Below are 19,227 nucleotides of genomic sequence, written 5' to 3'. Positions count from 1 at the left end.
TGAAAATTAACTTTCTTATTTAACAAAAGTGCCTAGTATTCTTATTCAATAGTAAAAATATTCCATCAGTTACCAGAGTAACTGGTATATGTACTGATAAGACACAAGTATTTGATGTTCTATATTATTTGAATGGTAACGTGTAAATATTATGCCTTAATGTACCGAAATATGATTTATGCATTTTTTAAGGTTTACATCAATCTCCCACTGGTGTATGTTAAGTCATACCTGGGTGATAATACAACAAATAATAAACATGATAAAAAACTATGATTAATATAAGATTATTTTTAATGAGTCTAATCAACAATTTTCCAGGCGCTCAAAGTTTTGACTTAGCACTCGGTGTGTGCTTTCGTTCTAAATTTCATTTTAATAGACAGCGTAAACTTCGTCTAAAATTCCAGAAAAAATAGCATATTTCGTATAAAGAAGATATGTTCTTAAACAAAATATTATACATTCATTCTATATACTTTATAAAGAAATTTGGTAGGCTCAAACATTGTTTTAAAGCTGCGATGCGCCGGTATATGTCTTGAAATATGAGTATGGACTATATCATCGCCTTGGACTATATCTTATTTATTTATCATTTACACGTTTTAATTCTAATAAGAGAACTTTCTTTACTTATACTTAAAACACATTATGTCTAAGTATTAGACATTAAATGCTATGTATCTGAATAATGTTGAACAATGATATGAGCATCTTAAATGAGTTCCAGTATTTCGAAATCCGACGTTTCTTAAATGACACAAGTGACAATTTTTACATGTAAATTACCTTATTTAATTTATCTAATTATTTTGAAATAGGATTCAGAATCCACAGTCTGATTTCAACCTTAATTAATAAAAATCAATGTTCTAGTCTGCTTAATATAGCCATACCCTACATGATTTCCGGGATATCGAAATTTGACGTTTCTATAATGAAAAAGAAACGGACAATTAAAAAAAAATCCACAAAATCAGCTATAATGGTTTCAGAGATTTCCGTCTTTTTTACGTGTTTTCCGCTCGCCCCTGCCTTGTTTAGTTTTCCTCATACTCGGGTGCAGTTCCCGGCTTTTAACAACAACGTATCGTTGTTTTTTGTAGAATTTATGTTTCGCTACAGAACATCCACTTATTAACGTGTTTTGTGTTTTGTCTTTTCACTTTAGAAATACGTGTAAATTGAGGTAGCGTACGCCGAAATCAACTAGAATTTCCGGCAAAATATTTCTGCCGTCGCCATTTGATTCCTTTGTTTGTCGGGCCTAGCATGAATTGTTCCCCCTGAAAACTGGTAGGCGTGGCTACAGGCTATCTGGCGTAAGGTCAATTACCGCATATGTAACAAAATGTCTTCTCTACTCGAACTCTTAACCATTCAACATCGAGTAACTGAAGTTACTGGTGTCGAAACTATCAAAATTCCCCTTTTTTAAAGATATTTTAATGAAACTTGGCGAGGACATTTGCAAAAAATTTAGAGTGTGAACTAAAGTGAGTAGCCCTTGGTATGCTGATAAACTACCGAATCGTAACGGTTTTGCAGATCAGGTCCAAAGGTTATAACATAGGGTCTGGATACCAGTGTACAAAAAACCCACAATCTCAGTTTATTATCTGATTTGTTTCTGAACACAAACAGAAACTGACCAATGGTGACAATATATTCTTCAAGCTCAGTTTTGTAAACTTGTAGCCAATGTGAAAAAAATTTCTGTAAATGAGCTATTTAAGCCATAAATACAAGTCAACCACTGCCATAGAAATAATGTACATGAACTAGTGTTTTCCAGCTTTATTTAAAGATTCAACAAATAATAACCAAGTATTCATTACAATATACCACACACTTACAGTCATATCACTAACAGTTCTAATTTACATGTAGAAACTGATTTTATGCAATCAACTACAGTCCGATTAGAAAAAAAGTAACTAAAAAGTCAAATCGATCCCTCGAAAAACCCCTTTTCAACAAGTAATGACAGCCTACAATTTCTGCTTAGATGCGTATTCTTGTCTTGCAATTCCCAATTTTGGCATTTTCAGATTAATATGGAAAGTTTTGTTTCTGACATACGTAAACGACACAAGAATATCAGAAAGCAAACGAGAAAACATAGAGAAATTGACAATCATTCTTACCTATCCCTTACCTTTATTTCGAACTCACTACGACAAAAAAGTTTTAACGATTCTCTACTTGTATATGAAACAGAACTGCAGTCAAGTAGAAATTCTCAATTCAACAGTATAATTATCAGCTCTGACAGCAAACTGACTGAAAATAACGCTCTCCTAAAGACTGTTAATATATGAAACTAAATCAAGAAGAAAATTTAAATTTAGACAACAAGAGCTCTAAACATTCACCAAGTTTGGTGACAACAGATTGGAACTGCTCAAGATAGAAAACAGACAACTTTCATGGATGCCCACCACATAATTGCATAATACTTCCCAATTCACTAGTGTTTTAAAGTCATGAAGATCTGTTCAAAAATCCCACTCAAAAGTGAATATTTTATGGAAGTGATGAGGATCCAGTGTTCATTACAATTCAATGTGCTTTTCTTAAGTACCGACTCAATAAAATGACACAAAACCATTACAAAACATAGCAAAGCTAAAAATATCATACGTACATATAATCATTTTTTTCAAAAATCTCTCATGATACATTAACAACACTATGTGAAATGTTTGGATGAAATAAAATGATGAATGAAAATATAACCTCCCAGCTCAACATCTCATACAAGCAATAAGTATCATCTTTATTGACAAACGAGACCTTTCCAAGGTATTTTAGACAAGAAATATTTGTTTTAAATATAACATCTGATATATATAAAATGTAAACAGCATTTAAGTACAATGTACAAAATCAAAATTAGTGTCAAGTGTTAACCTTGTGTGAAAACTATGAATATTTATCCTCCAAAACAAAATTGTTTTTACCAAATCAGATCACAATTTTTTTTTACAGGATTCAGACTAACTAAATTAGAAGAAAATGATTTTTTCCAATTCTTAAAACGTATGGCTCAAAAACTGCTTCTAAGTTTTCAGCCATTTTGTGTTCAGCCAACGTCATGGATGTTGGGGTAACCATCCTATGTTGATCATATCTGACCACCATTTAGCGTGACCCTTGAAACAGAAGTTATGCTAAAGGAACATTCTTTGGAATGCTTTTACTCTAGTGACTCACAATATGTTTTTAATTTTGAATTCTTAATAAAATAAGTCATTTTACTAATATTTATAACACAAATCTGAACAGAGAATTCTGTCATATCACATATACTTTTCCATGTCAAAGACTTATTTCAATCTTTCAGTGTTTGTTATGAGAAGATCTGTGCTCATTTTCTGGCAGTGGCTTCACACAAGCAGTCAGATGCCCACAGCATTCCATCATAATGTCAAGAGAGGTAATCAATAATTACTAAATCCCAGAATCACTAGAGTTAGCTCCCTGTCATTGATAGCTTCCTTGTGCTTGTCCTGGTGTACCAAAACCAAATGGCTTTGGAGGAAGTTGAGATGGATCTTCCATAACTGCATTAGCTGAAAAGGTAATTGTGATTTCATTTATTAAGGGTAACAAATTAACAAAGCAGTTCAGGTAGTTTTGCACATCTTATAAACAGGAAATAATGGTGTGACATTATTTTTACGAATAACATAGAACAAAGCCTGGACTCGGTCAACGGAAATGAAACTTGTTTCATGAATAAATGGCAACCCTTGAGTAAATTTATTAAAGCTGCAACATAACTTTCTTTCAATAGATTAAATTTGATATGAAAACATTTAACACATTAAGTAATTCAAACTAATGCCCTTATATCAGAATGTAATGTGTGGATCTCTTTAATCAAGGGAAAATATCTAAAAAAAAACAACAACCCCAAGCACACAGACCTATATATATTTTATTTAATCATACTACAGACCAAATGTTCATTAAAGCCTGTGAGAAGTTAAAATCTACACAACAGAAAATTTCTATTAGCCAATTTGTGATTTCCATACAGATGCCACTCATGAAACTTTGTGCAAGGTCAATTTTTTTCTAAATCAGTAGCAAAATATCAAACAAACGGCCCTTTCTTTTTTCTAAATATATTCTGAAGCTTTAAAAAACAATCACATCAACACCATTATAGATTAAATGTGGACTTTTCTAGCTTCTGATGGTTTAGGAAGACCCAATATGCCCTTTTGAGCATTTTTCAGACATGACAGATACAAGAGATAGGTTTTGGATCAACAGCATTTAGGGATAAGTAGTTCTAAGTCATTGACCTTTATATCTCTGCCAAGGTCCCCCTTCCCTCCTGACAATACCTTGAAAATTGTGGCAGACAAGATTTTTTGTTTTTGTTGGGTTTAACGTTACACTGACACAATTATAGGTAATATGGCGACTTTCCAGCTTTGATGGTGGAGGAAGACCCCAGGTGCCCCTCAGTGCATTATTTTATCACGGGCGGGTACCTGGGTAGAACCACCGACCTTTGTAAGCCAGCTGGATGACTTCCTCACATGAAGAATTCAATGTCCCAAGTGAGGCTTGAACCCTCATCGACGAGGGGCAAGTGATTTGAAGTTAGCGACCTTAACTACTCAGCCACGGATGCCCAGGACAAGATTTATTGAATAGAAAGACAAACAAGGCAGCAACTATAAGTCCCTGCATACCAATCATTGCTGTAAAGATTTAATGAAATCTGACCAATGGTTTGGGATGTACCGGCAAGATTTTGTGACTCCCACACAAATAAGACAAAAACTAGAAATCTCCCCTTAGACTTGTGATCAAAGATATGATTATTATACCTGGATTAAATTGTTCTGCTGTATATCTTGTAATGAGGATACCAATACCTTCTATCATTGCTAATAACACTCCACCTGAAATTCATACTCAGTAGTTAAATGTACAGTACATTGTAGTTCAGGGCCTCAACTGCCATTCGTCAATGTAGCCAAATGCTACAAATTCGAAGAAATGGCTACAGATTTTTGAAAGTGGTGACAAGAATTTTATTCAATTTGGCAGTTTCTCTCAAAAAGTGGCTACAACTTTCTGAAGCCCAGTGGAGGCCCTGGTAGTTTGTAGTCTGCATTATGGCATAGAAAATTACAAATGAATCATGGTTTTGTAGGTTTCATTCACCAGCATGCTTAATGCTTAAACACACTTCAAGAACAACCAGAGTCTATAATACCCACATGGAAATCACTTAACTTTAATTAGTAACTTAATTACTACAGTGTTGTTCTCTCTCTAAGCCACAATGGTTTAAATGACCTCTATAAAAAAAGAAATTGTAACTGAAGTTGTTGGCACAGTTAACATTCTTTGTTCATTTCTAAAATTGTATCAAAAAGCAGAAATTTCACCGGATCACAGTAATATGCAAACATCTTATATAAAACCTAACAATTTCACAAGCAGTCAAATGTGCCTCGACCCTGAAAAAGCTCCTCCTTTAGAGTAAAAACATATTGGAATACCATAACTCTATATTTAGGTAGTTTCACCCAGTTAATTAACAGAGGTTAATTTTTCAAGAATGTCTGGAAATATATGCAGTCAAATCTGTAAGATCTTTTGAAAGTCAAGCAATTTCAATGCCATGTCTAATTCTTTGCACACACAAGTTTGTTTGTTTTTCAACAGTATTTCAGTTTTGTAATAGTGGGCAGTTAGCCTCACTGAGGTTCCTGGATTCTGTACCAGAACAAACTTTTTTTCTCCTCAAGTAACTTCCAACTCCCCCACATGAATCAGTGCTAGAGGACAAATGATTTCAAACAAACCAAACGCAGACAAAATGCCCAATACTTACCTACCACAGCTGACCCTATCATCGCTGCTTTACCCTCTGAAAATAGACAAAGTAAAGAAATGTCAAAAAACACTAGCCTTTTTTCATTTAAAAAAAATTCTTAAATTTCCACACTGGCAACACATACAGTCGAGACTGTCATATGTGACTTTCATCGGGACCCTAAGAAAAAGGTCACATATAACAGGGAGTCTTTAAAAACAGTCTCAAAATATAATGCAATTTTTTCTGCACTTCAAGTAAAACTTATTATTTACTTATTGTGTACAAAGGTATTTTACAGTATGAAGGAGTAAAGATTAATACAATGTTATCTATATACATTTTAATGCATTTATATAACATTTCATTATTTCACATTTTAGGTTAGTGTATTTAAAAGCGATAATTGTTCTTAATTAAATGACATTTGTATTTTTTCATATTTTATGACATCACAGGTCTTAATTGCATTTAATTAAGAACAATTATCGCTTTTAACTCATTTCTTTATAATCTTTATGAATATGTAGGTATTTTAGTGTTATAATGTGTATTGGTGGGTTTTATCAGTTTTTAGTTTACTTTAATCTAAAATGTGAAATAATAACGGCGGCGTTTTGACTGTCCGGGCACATTATTTTTGAAGTTCGAAATGAGTTCATTTTTCCTTTTTCATAACGACTGAATCTGTGTTTTGCCGACCCCAAGTTCTGTTGCTATTTTTATATGCGGGAGTGCCCTGATTAAGTTTTTTAATGGCTGTTATCTTCTCCTCTAGGGTCAGAACAACTCTCTTTTTCTTGTTTTCAGCCATTTTTGTTTTCAATCAGCTGATGACATCTGGCGAGAAGTATCGGCCGTTGCTATGACGATAGTCAAACAGTTATTTCCCTTAGTGAAGGGATCTTCTCAAACACGTTTTGAATGGGGGACCGACTCAAGTCGTTTAATACGGTCAAATTAGCATGACATGACTGCAAAATCAGGGTCACTTGTCGCATAAGACAGGGAGTCGTTTAATTCAGCCAGTTTATATAGGAAATTACATTGGGCGGACTGAAACACAGTCACATAAGACAGGGAGTTGTTTAATTAAGGGGGTCGCTCAGACAGTCTAGACTGTATAACAATACAAGAAAAGCTGTGAATGAGCTTTTTAACAGACTACAAAGAAAGACCTGCTTTTAAAGAGAAGACTTCTGAATGTTTTCTTCTGTAATTCTATGCTAAAAAATACAGACCCCTGTGATGGCTGAAAATTTAGTCTCAGCAGAATCATTTCAACAGACTTGAGGAAACTCTCTGGAAGGATGCTATTGACAAACTATGGTGTAGAGCTCATCTGGTAGTTCACAAGATGCTTGAAGGTTTTCTATTTTTTAGCACTTGCAGTCCAAAATAGAGTCAAGCAAAACCATTTGAATAGCTTGAGAGGTTCAAGAGAGGTTCAAGCCAGGATACTTCTGAACCAAGTTTGAGGAACAGCTACAATGCAGTTCACTCAGTTACCAAAGATAAAAATGTTGACAACAGATGACGAACGACAGACTGTGATCTATGATGACCTTGCTGCTTTAATTTCTTTTATTTTGTGACACATGTCTGGAAGCATGTCTTTTATTTTGTGACACATGTCTGGAAGCATGTCTTTTATTTTGTGACACGTCTGGAAGCATGCCTTTATAAGAAACAATCTTGAAATCTTTCAACACCCTTGCTGGTGATACACGTTTCAACTTTGTAAGCTACTTTTGAGTTTTACTTACTTCTTATAGATAAAATAGCTCCTGTTAAGGCACCACTAGTTATTGAGTTCCATGGGTCTTCTTTTTTTCTCATATACACTAATGAACAATCTATTGCTGAAAATAAACCTCCCCAAACAGCAAAGTTACCTGAAACAAAACAAGATCAGCTGAGTGTTTATTTATGAACTGACCAAATCGGAGGCAAGTTTTTGGAAACTCAAATCATTTTCTCCACTTAATTAAATAACTTCAAACATTTTTTTTCAAAGACAATGGACTTAATGATGTTACATTTAAACTAACAAAACAGCATTTATGTTCTACCATTAATATGATTATACTTTTAACTGCAATGAGTAAAGTCCCAAAAATGCTTGTGTTTAAAATGGGCTGCAAAATGACATATGAAAATAAAACATGAACAGTATAATTTTAATCCCTTTTTGCCTCTCACTTTCATGAATTTTAGCAACAGTTTGATCTAAACTTCAAGATCATTATTTGTACGAATATTTGATAGACAGATAAACATTTCCAATAATCATAAAATTATGATTTCTAATTTCCTTTATTTCATACCAGATCTGATCTCATACAAAGTTTCGGACTGTGTAATGAATGGAAAATTTTCATTTATGCCGAAGCTCTGTCCTTGGGAAAACACAATTAAAAGCTCTACATAATATAAATGAGCCGCGCCATGAGAAAACCAACATAGTAGGTTTGCGACCAGCATGAATCCAGACCAGCCTGCGCATCTGAGCTGTCTGGTCAGGATCCATGCTGTTCACTTTTAAAGCCTATTACAATTTGAGAAACTGTTAGTGAACAGCATGGATCCATGCTGGTCGCAAAGCCACTATGTTGGTTTTCTCATGGCGTGGCTCATATACAAATTTCAGAAGAACATAATACAACTCCTACTCACCTCCAGTTATTGGTGCCTTGGCTTTAATATTTGTTATTGAACCATATAAACGTCTGTAGTTTCCCTGTAATGTAAAGTCAATCTTTAGAGAATTAAAATTTTAATGATGTAATCTATTTTATGATATACAGTTACAAATACCACAGAAAGGGTTATATTCATGATGACAAGTGTCTATGCATGGTTAAGGTCATTGACAATCACGTGAACTGACATTCACCACTGTGGGTTCAAAACCACACTTTGTGAACAGGATTCTTTCATGCAAGGAAGCAAGCTGTAGAAGTTCAACGCATGCTCGAAAAAGGCACCTACAGGAATGGAGGAATCTGATTTTTTATTAACTTTCCATTTTGCTTTAAAAGCTATTGTCTGCTTGTCTGTATAATAACAAGGCAGTCTGAAAGACAGCTAAATCCCCCGCCACTGTTATGGATAGTGAAAGGGTAAACCTTTGACCTTGAGCTGTGACCTTGACCTTGAACTGACATGGCTGATTCATGATTTCTGCACATCGTCTTGATGAGGTGATCATTTGACCCAAGTTTCATGAAAATCCTTCAAGGGGTTTAGGAGATACAGAGCTCAAACCTTTGATCTTGAGCTTGACTTGACATGGCTGACTCTGAGTTCCTGATGAAGTGATCATTTCACACAATTTTGATAAAAATACTTTAAGGGGTTGAGGAGATACAGAGTGGACAAAAAAAATGGTAGGCTCAAACCACTGACCTCAAGTTGTGACCTTGACCTTGAGCCAGCATGGCTGACTCATAAGTTCTGCACATCGTCTTGAGGAGGCAATCATTTGACCAAAGTTTGATGAAAATCCTTCAAGGGTTTTATGAGATACAGAGTGGAGACAAAATGGAAGGCTCAAACCTTTGACCCTAAGTTGTGACCTTGACCTTGAGCCGGCGTGGCTGAGTCATGGGTTCTGCACATCGTCTTAATGAGGTGATCATTTGACCAAAGTTTTATAAAATTCCTTCAAGGGGTTTAGGAGATATATAGCGGACACAAAATGGAAGGCTTAAACCTTTGACCTTGAGTTGTAACCTTGACCTTTAGCCGACAAGGCTGACTCACGAGTTCTGCACATCGTCTTGATGAGGTGATCATTTGATCCTAGTTTCATGAAAATCCTTCAAGGGGTTTAGGAGATATGGAGTGGACACGAAAGTGTTACGGACAGACGGACGGAGACCATTCCTATAACCCCCACCTCTCGTGGCTGGGGATTAATTGAATAGAAAATAAATAAGTGCCCATATGGCATCTAAGAGACATCTATCATTTACAGGCTGAAAACGCTTTGTTTCTTTCAGTTTTATGAGCAGAGAAAGACTGATGGCTGGAAGATTGATTGCCACGTTTAACTGTGTAGAAATTTTGTAAACGCTTACCAGCCAAACACGACATGGACTGACTCGTTAAAATGTGTAAATCTGGGAGCCTTAATCATTAAACACCCTCCCCACTTCAGGAAAAAAGTTGTGAACACTAAGAAGCAGTATTCTCTCCAAATTCTTGGAGAGAGTTGGCCAATTTTGCCAATAAACAGTATCTACTTACACTAGGTGCATTTCTAAACCCTGAGATGCCATGAAACACTGAACCACCCAACAGTCCCATGGAAAATGCTCCACCACAGTCGTCTACTATACGCCATGGACTGAAATTAAAGTAAAACTTAAATAATACTTTATTTTCAACACAGCAGGAGTTTATTTCACACACTGTTACTGAAAATATATTATAAGTACTGGTATAATGATTGTAAAATGACTAGAATAGATATTTTCAAAACCTGAAGAAATTGGTTACCAATTTAAAGGGATGGAGTCTGATTACTTGTAACGTAATGCATTACCATTACCATGCCATGGTAATGCATTACCATTACCATTATACTTAAATATTTCATCTACAGTGTACTGCCCAACAATCAATTCTGATTACAACTGGGAGGCACTTCTCTGGGACATTAAAATAAAAGACTTAAAATATAAAATATGAGCAAGCTCATTAGGTGCAAAGTTAAAAAGAACTACAATTACTTTAAGATTAAAAACATATAGCTAAGAAGGTTACATTTACCAGCGTCTCAGTGAATAGAATCAAATTGGGACTGGACTGTGTAGGGGAAGGCCATTCCAGGAACAAATTGTTCTTGAAAACAAGGAGTTAAGATGGTATTGGCTATTGCGTATGAGATTGTGGGATCAAGTAATTTAGGTTCCTTCTGTGAGGTCATTATAGTCAACTGCAATAAAGACTGTACTTTATGAATAAGGGAATTTTTGATGTGACTTTGTTGAAGGGACTGCCAGTTGAGATCTTAAGCATTTGGGTGACACTGTATGTGAGGAATTTTTGCCACGGGTGCCATTTTAAAGAATGATTATCCCTGTTTCTCGTATTCTCAGGGTTTCCCATATTCTCGTTTTTTGCCTTGAAGTTGTCAAATAGTTTGTTTGTTATTTTCTAGACAGGAATAGTACAAAACTGACACACTGAAAATTTCAAGTGATTTGAACGCCTATTGACGAAACTATCAGCATTTTACTGAATTTTCAAAAAAATCCTTATTTTTTTCTGATGGTGTTAGCAAATTTGCCATAAATTATTGATTATGCAATTAATTGTCATATTTCTTGATGTATTTACTACAGAAAATATCTTTTTATTACACAATGGTAATTTTAATGTTTTAAATTCTACAACTTATTTGTGATGAAAAGTCAAATCTAAATCCACGGGAATACGAGAAACTCTTGGTCCATTTCTGCAGGTGAGGGTGGTATCAAATACAGTAACAAAACTAGAGCTATCACAAAAGGTGATGAATGTCCCCCCCCCCCCCCCCCGGCATGCACTGACACAGTACATTGCAATTTGACGCACACAAGCTTGCATAATTATGTGGACTGTATGTATATAGACTGTATGTATACAGTATAGTAACAAAAAACAAAGTCCCATAACTATGCAGAATATTTATCTAAAAGAATGTAACATGCACCATGCACAACTAAGTTTGGTACTGATCACTTGTGTGAAGTTTCATTAAATTGTGTGCAAGGCAAGGGTTTGGTAGATTAGGCACGCACAAGATTGCATATGCAGACTGTATGTACATAGTATGTTAACAACAATCAAAGTCCCATAACTTTGCAATTTTTGTCGCTGAAAGAACCTAACATGCCCCATGCACAATTACTGTTGTTACTGATGACTTGTGTGAAGTTTCATTAAATTGTGTCAAGGGGATGAGGAGAGATGGTGCGCACAAGATTGTGTCTATGTATATAGTATAGTAACAAAAAAAACAAAGTCCCATAACTCTGCAATTTTTTTCTTCTAAAAGAACCTAACATGTCCCATGCACAACTACTGTTGGTACTGATCACTTGTGTGAAGTTTCATTAAATTCTGTCAAGGGGATAAGGAGAGATGGTGCGCACAAATTGCGTCTATGGACAGACAACCTGAAACCAGTACACCCCCCCTTAAAACTTTGTTGTCGGGGGGTACAATAATAAAATGGGATAATTTCTGCAACATTTTTTATGACTCCATCTGAAAAACAAGTAGATTTTCTACAAAATAACACCCAAATGCTGTTTATGAAATGGTTAATCTGTTACTGGGAATAAAAACAACCCCTTAAGCCCCGAGAATATGAGAAAACAGGATATAGTTTACTTATTGATACTTTTATCCTGAAATTTGTCAAATTTTATGAGTATCAGGGCCTCCGCTGCCGATCGCCAATGTCGCCATTTGCGATAATTTTAAGAATTTGGCGCTAAATTTTGCGAACTGGCGAAAATAAGTGGCGCATAGTTTTTTTCCTCGGCATTTGTTTTTTCCGTAGTGATATAAGCGGCCCAAGAATTGGTTCCCGATACACGTGTTTACCTAGACGCTGGTAGTGAATAAAATCGATAACCAGTCTAGGCGGTGTATTTGACAATTCGACTATTGAAGTTGGTTGACACTTTGAGAAGATAATTGCGTAATAATGTGCGAATTGAAGATTAATCAGTAATCAAAACATCTGCCAGCTTGTATGTTTGACCTCTGCCGAGAATTCACCAAAATTAACGCCGATTACGGTGTACTTTTTGTGTTGCGATTTTTTACAAAAAAAAGATTGTCATGTTTGTGGCATGCAGTTGTATGACTGACGAATTTTAAATAAGTTCGAAAGATACATTTAATTTGTTACTTTTTTGCAAGATAATTTTTGATTCCTTAGTTTTCATAAAAGATTTTAACGATGGATCCGAAAATTAAAACACATCGGCCTCAATTTGCATCCTGGACCTGGTTAATTTCTTTGAAATTGAAATGTTCAGAAACTGGAAGATATCACTTGCTACCGTGGCTTCTTAAAAATCATTAGAAGAGTGTTCAACTCGACCTTTTAGAATAGAAAAAAATCCGAATTTTCCTTTCCGAAAATAAATGAGTCCTGAAATATTGGTAATTCTGACATGGATAGATATGATTCTTGAATTAGAGAATGATTTGTGTCATTTTTTATCCAACTACAAATTGAATTTACTTCTACAATAAACTAATACACCTTCAAAAGTTGTTATTATTCCTAATGAAATTATTTACAATATTTTATTTCTCTATGCACACTATGACAGCCAACTAAAAGAAATAAAAGTGGCTCAGAACTTTGGCTCAAAAATGGCTCTAAAGTGGCTCCAACTTTTTCAAATTGGCGAAAAGGTTGGCGACAAGTATGAAAAACCCAGAGGAGGCCCTGAGTATACACAGTAAATAATAATAAACCATTAAATGAATGATTTCAGACACAATGTCTTTTATAAAACTGTCATGGAAACATACATCTTGCACAGGGATCAAACTCATGACCCTGAAATCAGTAGATCTGTGCTCTCCCAATTGAGCTAAGCGGGTGGGTGGAAGTTAAACTAGAGTGGTGGAACCTATGCTCGCAGTATTTTGTACATATTATCTTTTTAAGAAGCAAGAAACAATTATTATTTTGATTTGCTTATGCAATAACATAAAGTTATCCTCCTTTTATGGAAACATATTGTTGATGTGCGTCATCACGTGACTTAGTCGTAGTATATTATATATATATTAAACTAAGGGCGAAAAAAAAATTCAGCAGGCTAAAAATTAACAAACAAGCATATGCGAATATAATATTAAAACATTACTCATTTATTATGCGAAAAACAAAAGAAATGAGGATAAAATTTAGTATGTGCCTCTATGTGTATATTTCCCTTACAGAAATGGAGTCACTATTAGAACAAAGCTGAAAAACGTATCATAATGTTATATAAAAAACAGAATGTTCAAGTTATAATCATTCAAACAATCACAGTGATTAACTCACTAATGTTTCTTACACTTCTTTGGTGTGTGGGAAAATTATTCCTCCCCACATCTCAGAAAAGAGCCATTTAGACTTTGTCAAAATACTAAGATCAACATCGTGTTTTCATGGTTCGACAGGCACTCGTAGTGTAGCCAGGCGTCACATTCATCACATCTTGCTTTTAAATGTATCTTATATCTGAATGCAATGCATGATTTCTAAAAAACTAACTTTAGTTGGGTGATTTTGAAATATTTGCCTGAGATTTCTGCGACAAATACAGACTGCGTGAGAATGTGTCACTTTATGTACCAGACACTTTATGTACAAGCACTTTATGTACCACTTTGGACACCTTATGTACCACATATATGATATATAGTAGATGATCATTTTTGTTTTGATTTAATGAAAATGTTTTATTTTATGTTACTTGAAATGTTTTTTTACTAAATTAAATGTTAATTGTCATAATTAATAAGGACAAGGTAATTTATATGCACATAGGAATGTTAACAACATTCTATGGACTTAAGCTGATTAAATCAAGGTTGTTTTCACAGGTAATTAACACATATTGACAGTGCTACACAATGAGATACAATTACTATATAATATATCGCGGGCTTAGCGCAAAACGGTTGTAACTTATATGAAATAAAGAAGGAGTTACAACCGTTTTGCGCTAAGCCCGCGATATGGGTGGTACACTGTCAAAGTGGTACATAAAGTGACTGGTACATAAGGTGTCGCACCCTGGGACTGCGTAAAATGTATCGGCTGCTGTATATGTCACGTGAGCGGCACGTGCAGCTAGCGCTAAGTTTGTTGTAAAGGCATTTCACAACTGGTCGGTGTTGAACATAGCATGATGAAATATCTTTATCTGTGCTTCTGCAGAGAGCGTATTTATCGAAATACCGCGAGCATACGTTCCATCAATCTATCAGGTCGAGACTTCCCCTGGATTGAGAGACAGTCTCTCGATCTAAACACTGTCTCTCGTTTGAAAGACAAAATTTATGTCTTTCGATCGAAAGACAGTATTTAGCTTAAGTGTTGAAAAAACATGAAATCCTTATCAAAACAATCATTTCATTACAGTCGCATTATTTATTCATTGAAACAACTTGTTATTGCAAGTAAACTTTACAAGAAACACATTGCCATAGAAGTTTGCTTAAGCATTATAATGCTTAAGCAAAATTCCCAAATAATATTGGTTTTGAAAATATGATAAAAGAAAGATAATTTTCTATATTTGAAATAAATTTGCACATTCTAAAAAGAGAGTTTTAATTACTCTTTCATTGATTTTTATTGCTTAAGCTAACAGGTTGGGGAAGGTATTAAATTTAGCAAATTTAGCTATTTATAGCTAATATACCTACATATGGCTAAAAAGTGAACAAAAGAAATGTATATTTTTCTCACCCTTGCTCATATTTTTAACACGAGCATCCTGTCACTGTGTCCATCTATTTCACACAATTTTCTACACAGAACTGATCAATCAAGTACAACATTTACCGATGCAGTTATTGTTAATTGCTTTGTTTAATTGGAGAATTAAGCCCAGTTGTGCCAGTAACCACAATAGCCTGTATTAAACACCTAGAGTGACTTTAAGGCCAATGTAAATTGAATGAAAGTTTAACATCCCCTGAATGGTAGTTTTCTGCCCATTACTAGATCTATTTCAAAGTATTTTGATATTACATAAAATTTTGATCGTTTAGCTTATGCTACAAGTATGCACAATTTTGTTTAATTGCAACTAATGTCAGTTAATTATTGTTGACACAAACACTGAACACAAAAACAACTTGTCTTAGCCTAACAACAATGTGATGACCATGCAGTGTTTATATAAGACATTAAGCTGGTAGGAGGAAATCATGTGTAACTGTATTATTGCATGGAATTTCCTTGAAAAATGTGCAAGTTTAAATCTTCATTCAATTCTTTTCACCTCCCTTGGATTGGTTACACATTATACATGCCAGCTATAAAACATGTTGTGTGATATCCCAGATCTTTCACAAATCACAACTTTCTGAACATATTTTCATAGATGTGTTAAGAGTGCTTAGGAAATAAGAGCTGAAAATTAGCAAAATTGTGAAAAATAATGTTTGTTTTTTGTACTTATCAGATAATTTGCTTTGTGTGATGCAAGGATAAATTGAAATTATTTCTGAAAAAACGCATCGGTAAATATTTTATTTTATTTCTCTAAAATGTTACAAATGCCAACTTCAGTTAATATGCAAGTAAATAATATGCACCTATTTACAGTTTAAGAGCAATTAATGGAAACATGCAGTTCTTTTGTTCAATTTTAAGTCATATACAGCTATATTAGCTATAAATAGCTAAATTAGCTAAATTTGATACCTTCCCCAACCTGGCTAATTTGAGTCTTTCGATCGAAAGACATTTTGTCTTTCAAACGAGAGACAATGTTTAGATCGAGAGACTGTCTCACAATCCAGGGGAAGTCTCCGACCTGTCTATATCTACACTACTTTCACTTTGTACACTTTCAAATTTTATCACTATAAATACAAACTGAACACTTGAATCTGATTTATAGCAAGATTAATTATTACTATATGGTTACCCGTATCAACAATTGAGCATTTCATTGTCATTAAGGTTAACATCTGTTTCATAATGCAACCCCACCCACCGGTTTTGACATGACCTCCAAATTTCTCTGACAAACTGCACGTTAAATGCACAAAATCGGATCTAAAACTGTTTTCAACAAATGGATAGAGTCCAATTAAAGAAACAGGAAATATCTGTCATACTATATACATCAGAATTAATCAAATTATACAAACCAAGGATCACGTGCGTATTCTTCCATCTCGATTTTTCTTACGAAATTTTAAAAGGAAAGAGCAAAATTGTACACGAATATAACGCAACAATATCGTTATAATCCTTCGCCTTGGCTAAATTCTGGTAAATACCGTACAGGTAAAGGTATTTTTCATATACGTTGTGGCGGCCTGTACTTGGACTATTACTAATTATATTTTCTGATCCTTTCAGATCTTGGGAAAAAAGATCAGTTTTACCACAATAAAAATCCGCTTTAGCCTGTGCCAGTGGGTGTGAAGGGCGTTGCACATTTTGTATACCTCTCACGTACAGACTCAATCAAACCGTGTCTGCTATTATGTTGGTTTGTTGCATTCTTTGCTTTCAAAGGATCTTTTCAAGGATTTTGTACATTTATGTACATTTCTGCAGAATGTTTTGTGAATGATGGAATTGCCAACACTGATCATACTGACTAGATGTAGGCCTAAAGGGTTAAAGGCAAAGTAGATTTTATTTGGCGAAACTTGGCGAAACAATGTAGAGCTTTTGAGAGACCCTATTTTAAGAACAGTTAAAAACCAATTATATCTTATAATGCAACATAGCAACCCCAATGGAAATAAGTCTTCGGACTTTATCGGGTTATCCTGTGCAAGCATATGTCATTAAACTTTGACTGTGATATTATAGCATTATTGTGATACTCTTAATGTTTAAGCTGTGGTATAAATTGTCAGTATTATTTATTTGACTAGTATAGTTATTTGTCTGTGATAGATTGTGAAAAATGTGCTACAAAAATATGCTACAAACAGTAGCTGGACATATGGCATGAATAAAACCTTATCTTATCTTATCTTATCTCCAGCAATTTGCTGGTAACCATTTACTGTTGGGTCGACAGATAAACTGCCTTATCCAAGGACAAACTGCAGTGGGAGTAGCCAGGAATTGAACGCTTGGCCTTCACCTCAGTAAGGCAGCGTCTTAGCCCTCTCGATCAGTGCATCCAGAACGGCTTTGCAAAAGCAAGTCTTATTAACATAGCATGCACATATATCTATGCTTTTAAGAATGTTATAGTTCCCTACTGATTGAAAACTAGTTACGGTGACTATAGGATTGTCTGCCGTCATTCAGTCATTTCGTCTGTCCGTCAGGTCTATAACTCTGTCATCCATCAAGGGATTGTAATATCACATTGCACAAATGTCAACTTATCATACACAAAAAACCGACCACTAGCTCAAAGGTCAAGGTCACACTTGGAGGTCAATACAGCTTTTTTCCTGTCCGATCTGTAACTCAACCTATCTATTTAAATATTACCTGATACAAATATTCCCAAAAGAAAGAATCTGTGTCATGCACAATTTTTGGATCCCTAGCTTAAGGGGAAATGACACACTCGGAGATCAAAAGTTTGCAGGGCATTAACAGGGTCTGTTTGGTTTCCGGTCCGGAACTCAGACACCCATTTAGGAATTACATTGTAACTTGGCACAAACTTGCAAATATATTATTTCACATCATAATAAAAATGTGCCGTGGGCAACATCCAGACCCTAGCCCAAAGGCCAAGGTCACATACAGAGGTAAAAGGTCAGTAAGATTCCTTTCCTGCCTGGCCCATAGGTCAGTCTTCCATGAAGAAATTCTGATATCACTTGACAGAAATGTTCCACAAAATGAGACGACGTGTGATATAGAAAACCTGAACACTAGCTCAAAGGTCAAGGTCACACTTAGAGGTAAAAAGTCAATTAGTTTTTTTTCCTGTCTAGTCCGCAACTCTGTCATTCATCAAGGGATTTTAATATTTCATGGCACAAATTTGTCCCATAATGAGACGACTTGCCACGCGCAAAACCTAGACTTCAAGCTCAAAGGTCAAGATCACACTTGGAGATCAAATGTCAGTAGACTTTTCCCTTTCTGGTATATAATACTATCATCAACCAAGGGATTTTTACATTACTTGGCACGAATGTTCCCTGAATGAGATGGCATGTCATGAACAACACCCTGAACCGTAGCTCAAAGGTCATTGTTACACAAAAAGATCAAATGTCAGTAGGTTTTTCCCAGTCTGGTTCATATTTCTGTTACCCGTCAAAAGTACTTTAATATATTTGGCACAAATGTTCCCCATAATGAAGTAATGTGCCTTGCACAATATCCCGATCCCTAACCCAAACGACAAGGTGGCACTTGGAGCAAAAGTCAACATTCACCTTTTCCTGTCTGGTTTGTAAAATATTTTATGTCACTTGTTATGCCCTGTCTTTAGTTTTTCCTCTTTGCATGGTTATCTAAATAATTTTGTATAAATATTCAACATAACAAGCTCATGTGTCATATGGACACAACTGATAAAATTTTCTTCGGAGTTACTTCCCTTTAAATGCTCTTACTTCCAGTAAGTTTGATCATATTATGAACATTAGAAAATGCGTTCTTAATTCTAAACTATCTTAAAAATGTCGAATCA

At 34.9% G+C, this 19,227-nt stretch overlaps 1 protein-coding gene across 1 annotated transcript; it reads right to left on the bottom strand.

Moving 5' to 3' along the window:
- Positions 1-1,785: 1,785 nt before the first annotated feature.
- Positions 1,786-16,856, bottom strand: LOC128547917 (mitochondrial import inner membrane translocase subunit Tim17-B-like). The gene is made up of 7 exons (XM_053521804.1): positions 16,751-16,856; positions 10,103-10,202; positions 8,528-8,591; positions 7,618-7,746; positions 5,870-5,905; positions 4,854-4,928; positions 1,786-3,578 (listed from the first exon to the last, which is right to left on the bottom strand). Exons 1-7 carry the CDS (start codon positions 16,774-16,776, stop codon positions 3,490-3,492), a joined length of 519 nt encoding a protein of 172 aa, XP_053377779.1. The 5' UTR covers positions 16,777-16,856; the 3' UTR covers positions 1,786-3,489.
- Between the last annotated feature and the right edge of the window lie 2,371 nt (positions 16,857-19,227).

This window comes from Mercenaria mercenaria, chromosome 13, assembly GCF_021730395.1.
Source record: "Mercenaria mercenaria strain notata chromosome 13, MADL_Memer_1, whole genome shotgun sequence".
NCBI lineage: Eukaryota > Metazoa > Mollusca > Bivalvia > Venerida > Veneridae > Mercenaria > Mercenaria mercenaria.
The sequence above is the reverse complement of the archived record's forward strand: the minus strand, read 5'-3'. Positions and strand labels throughout refer to the sequence as shown.

Excerpts from the sequence above, each read along its gene's own strand:
- LOC128547917 (XM_053521804.1), bottom strand. The coding sequence starts at position 16,776 with ATGGAAGAATACGCACGTGATCCTTG. Across the intron at positions 8,592-10,102 it reads GGTTTAGAAATGCACCTAGT|GGAAACTACAGACGTTTATA; the intron begins GTAAGTAGATAC and ends TTTACATTACAG. Across the intron at positions 3,579-4,853 it reads AGCAGAACAATTTAATCCAG|CTAATGCAGTTATGGAAGAT; the intron begins GTATAATAATCA and ends TTACCTTTTCAG.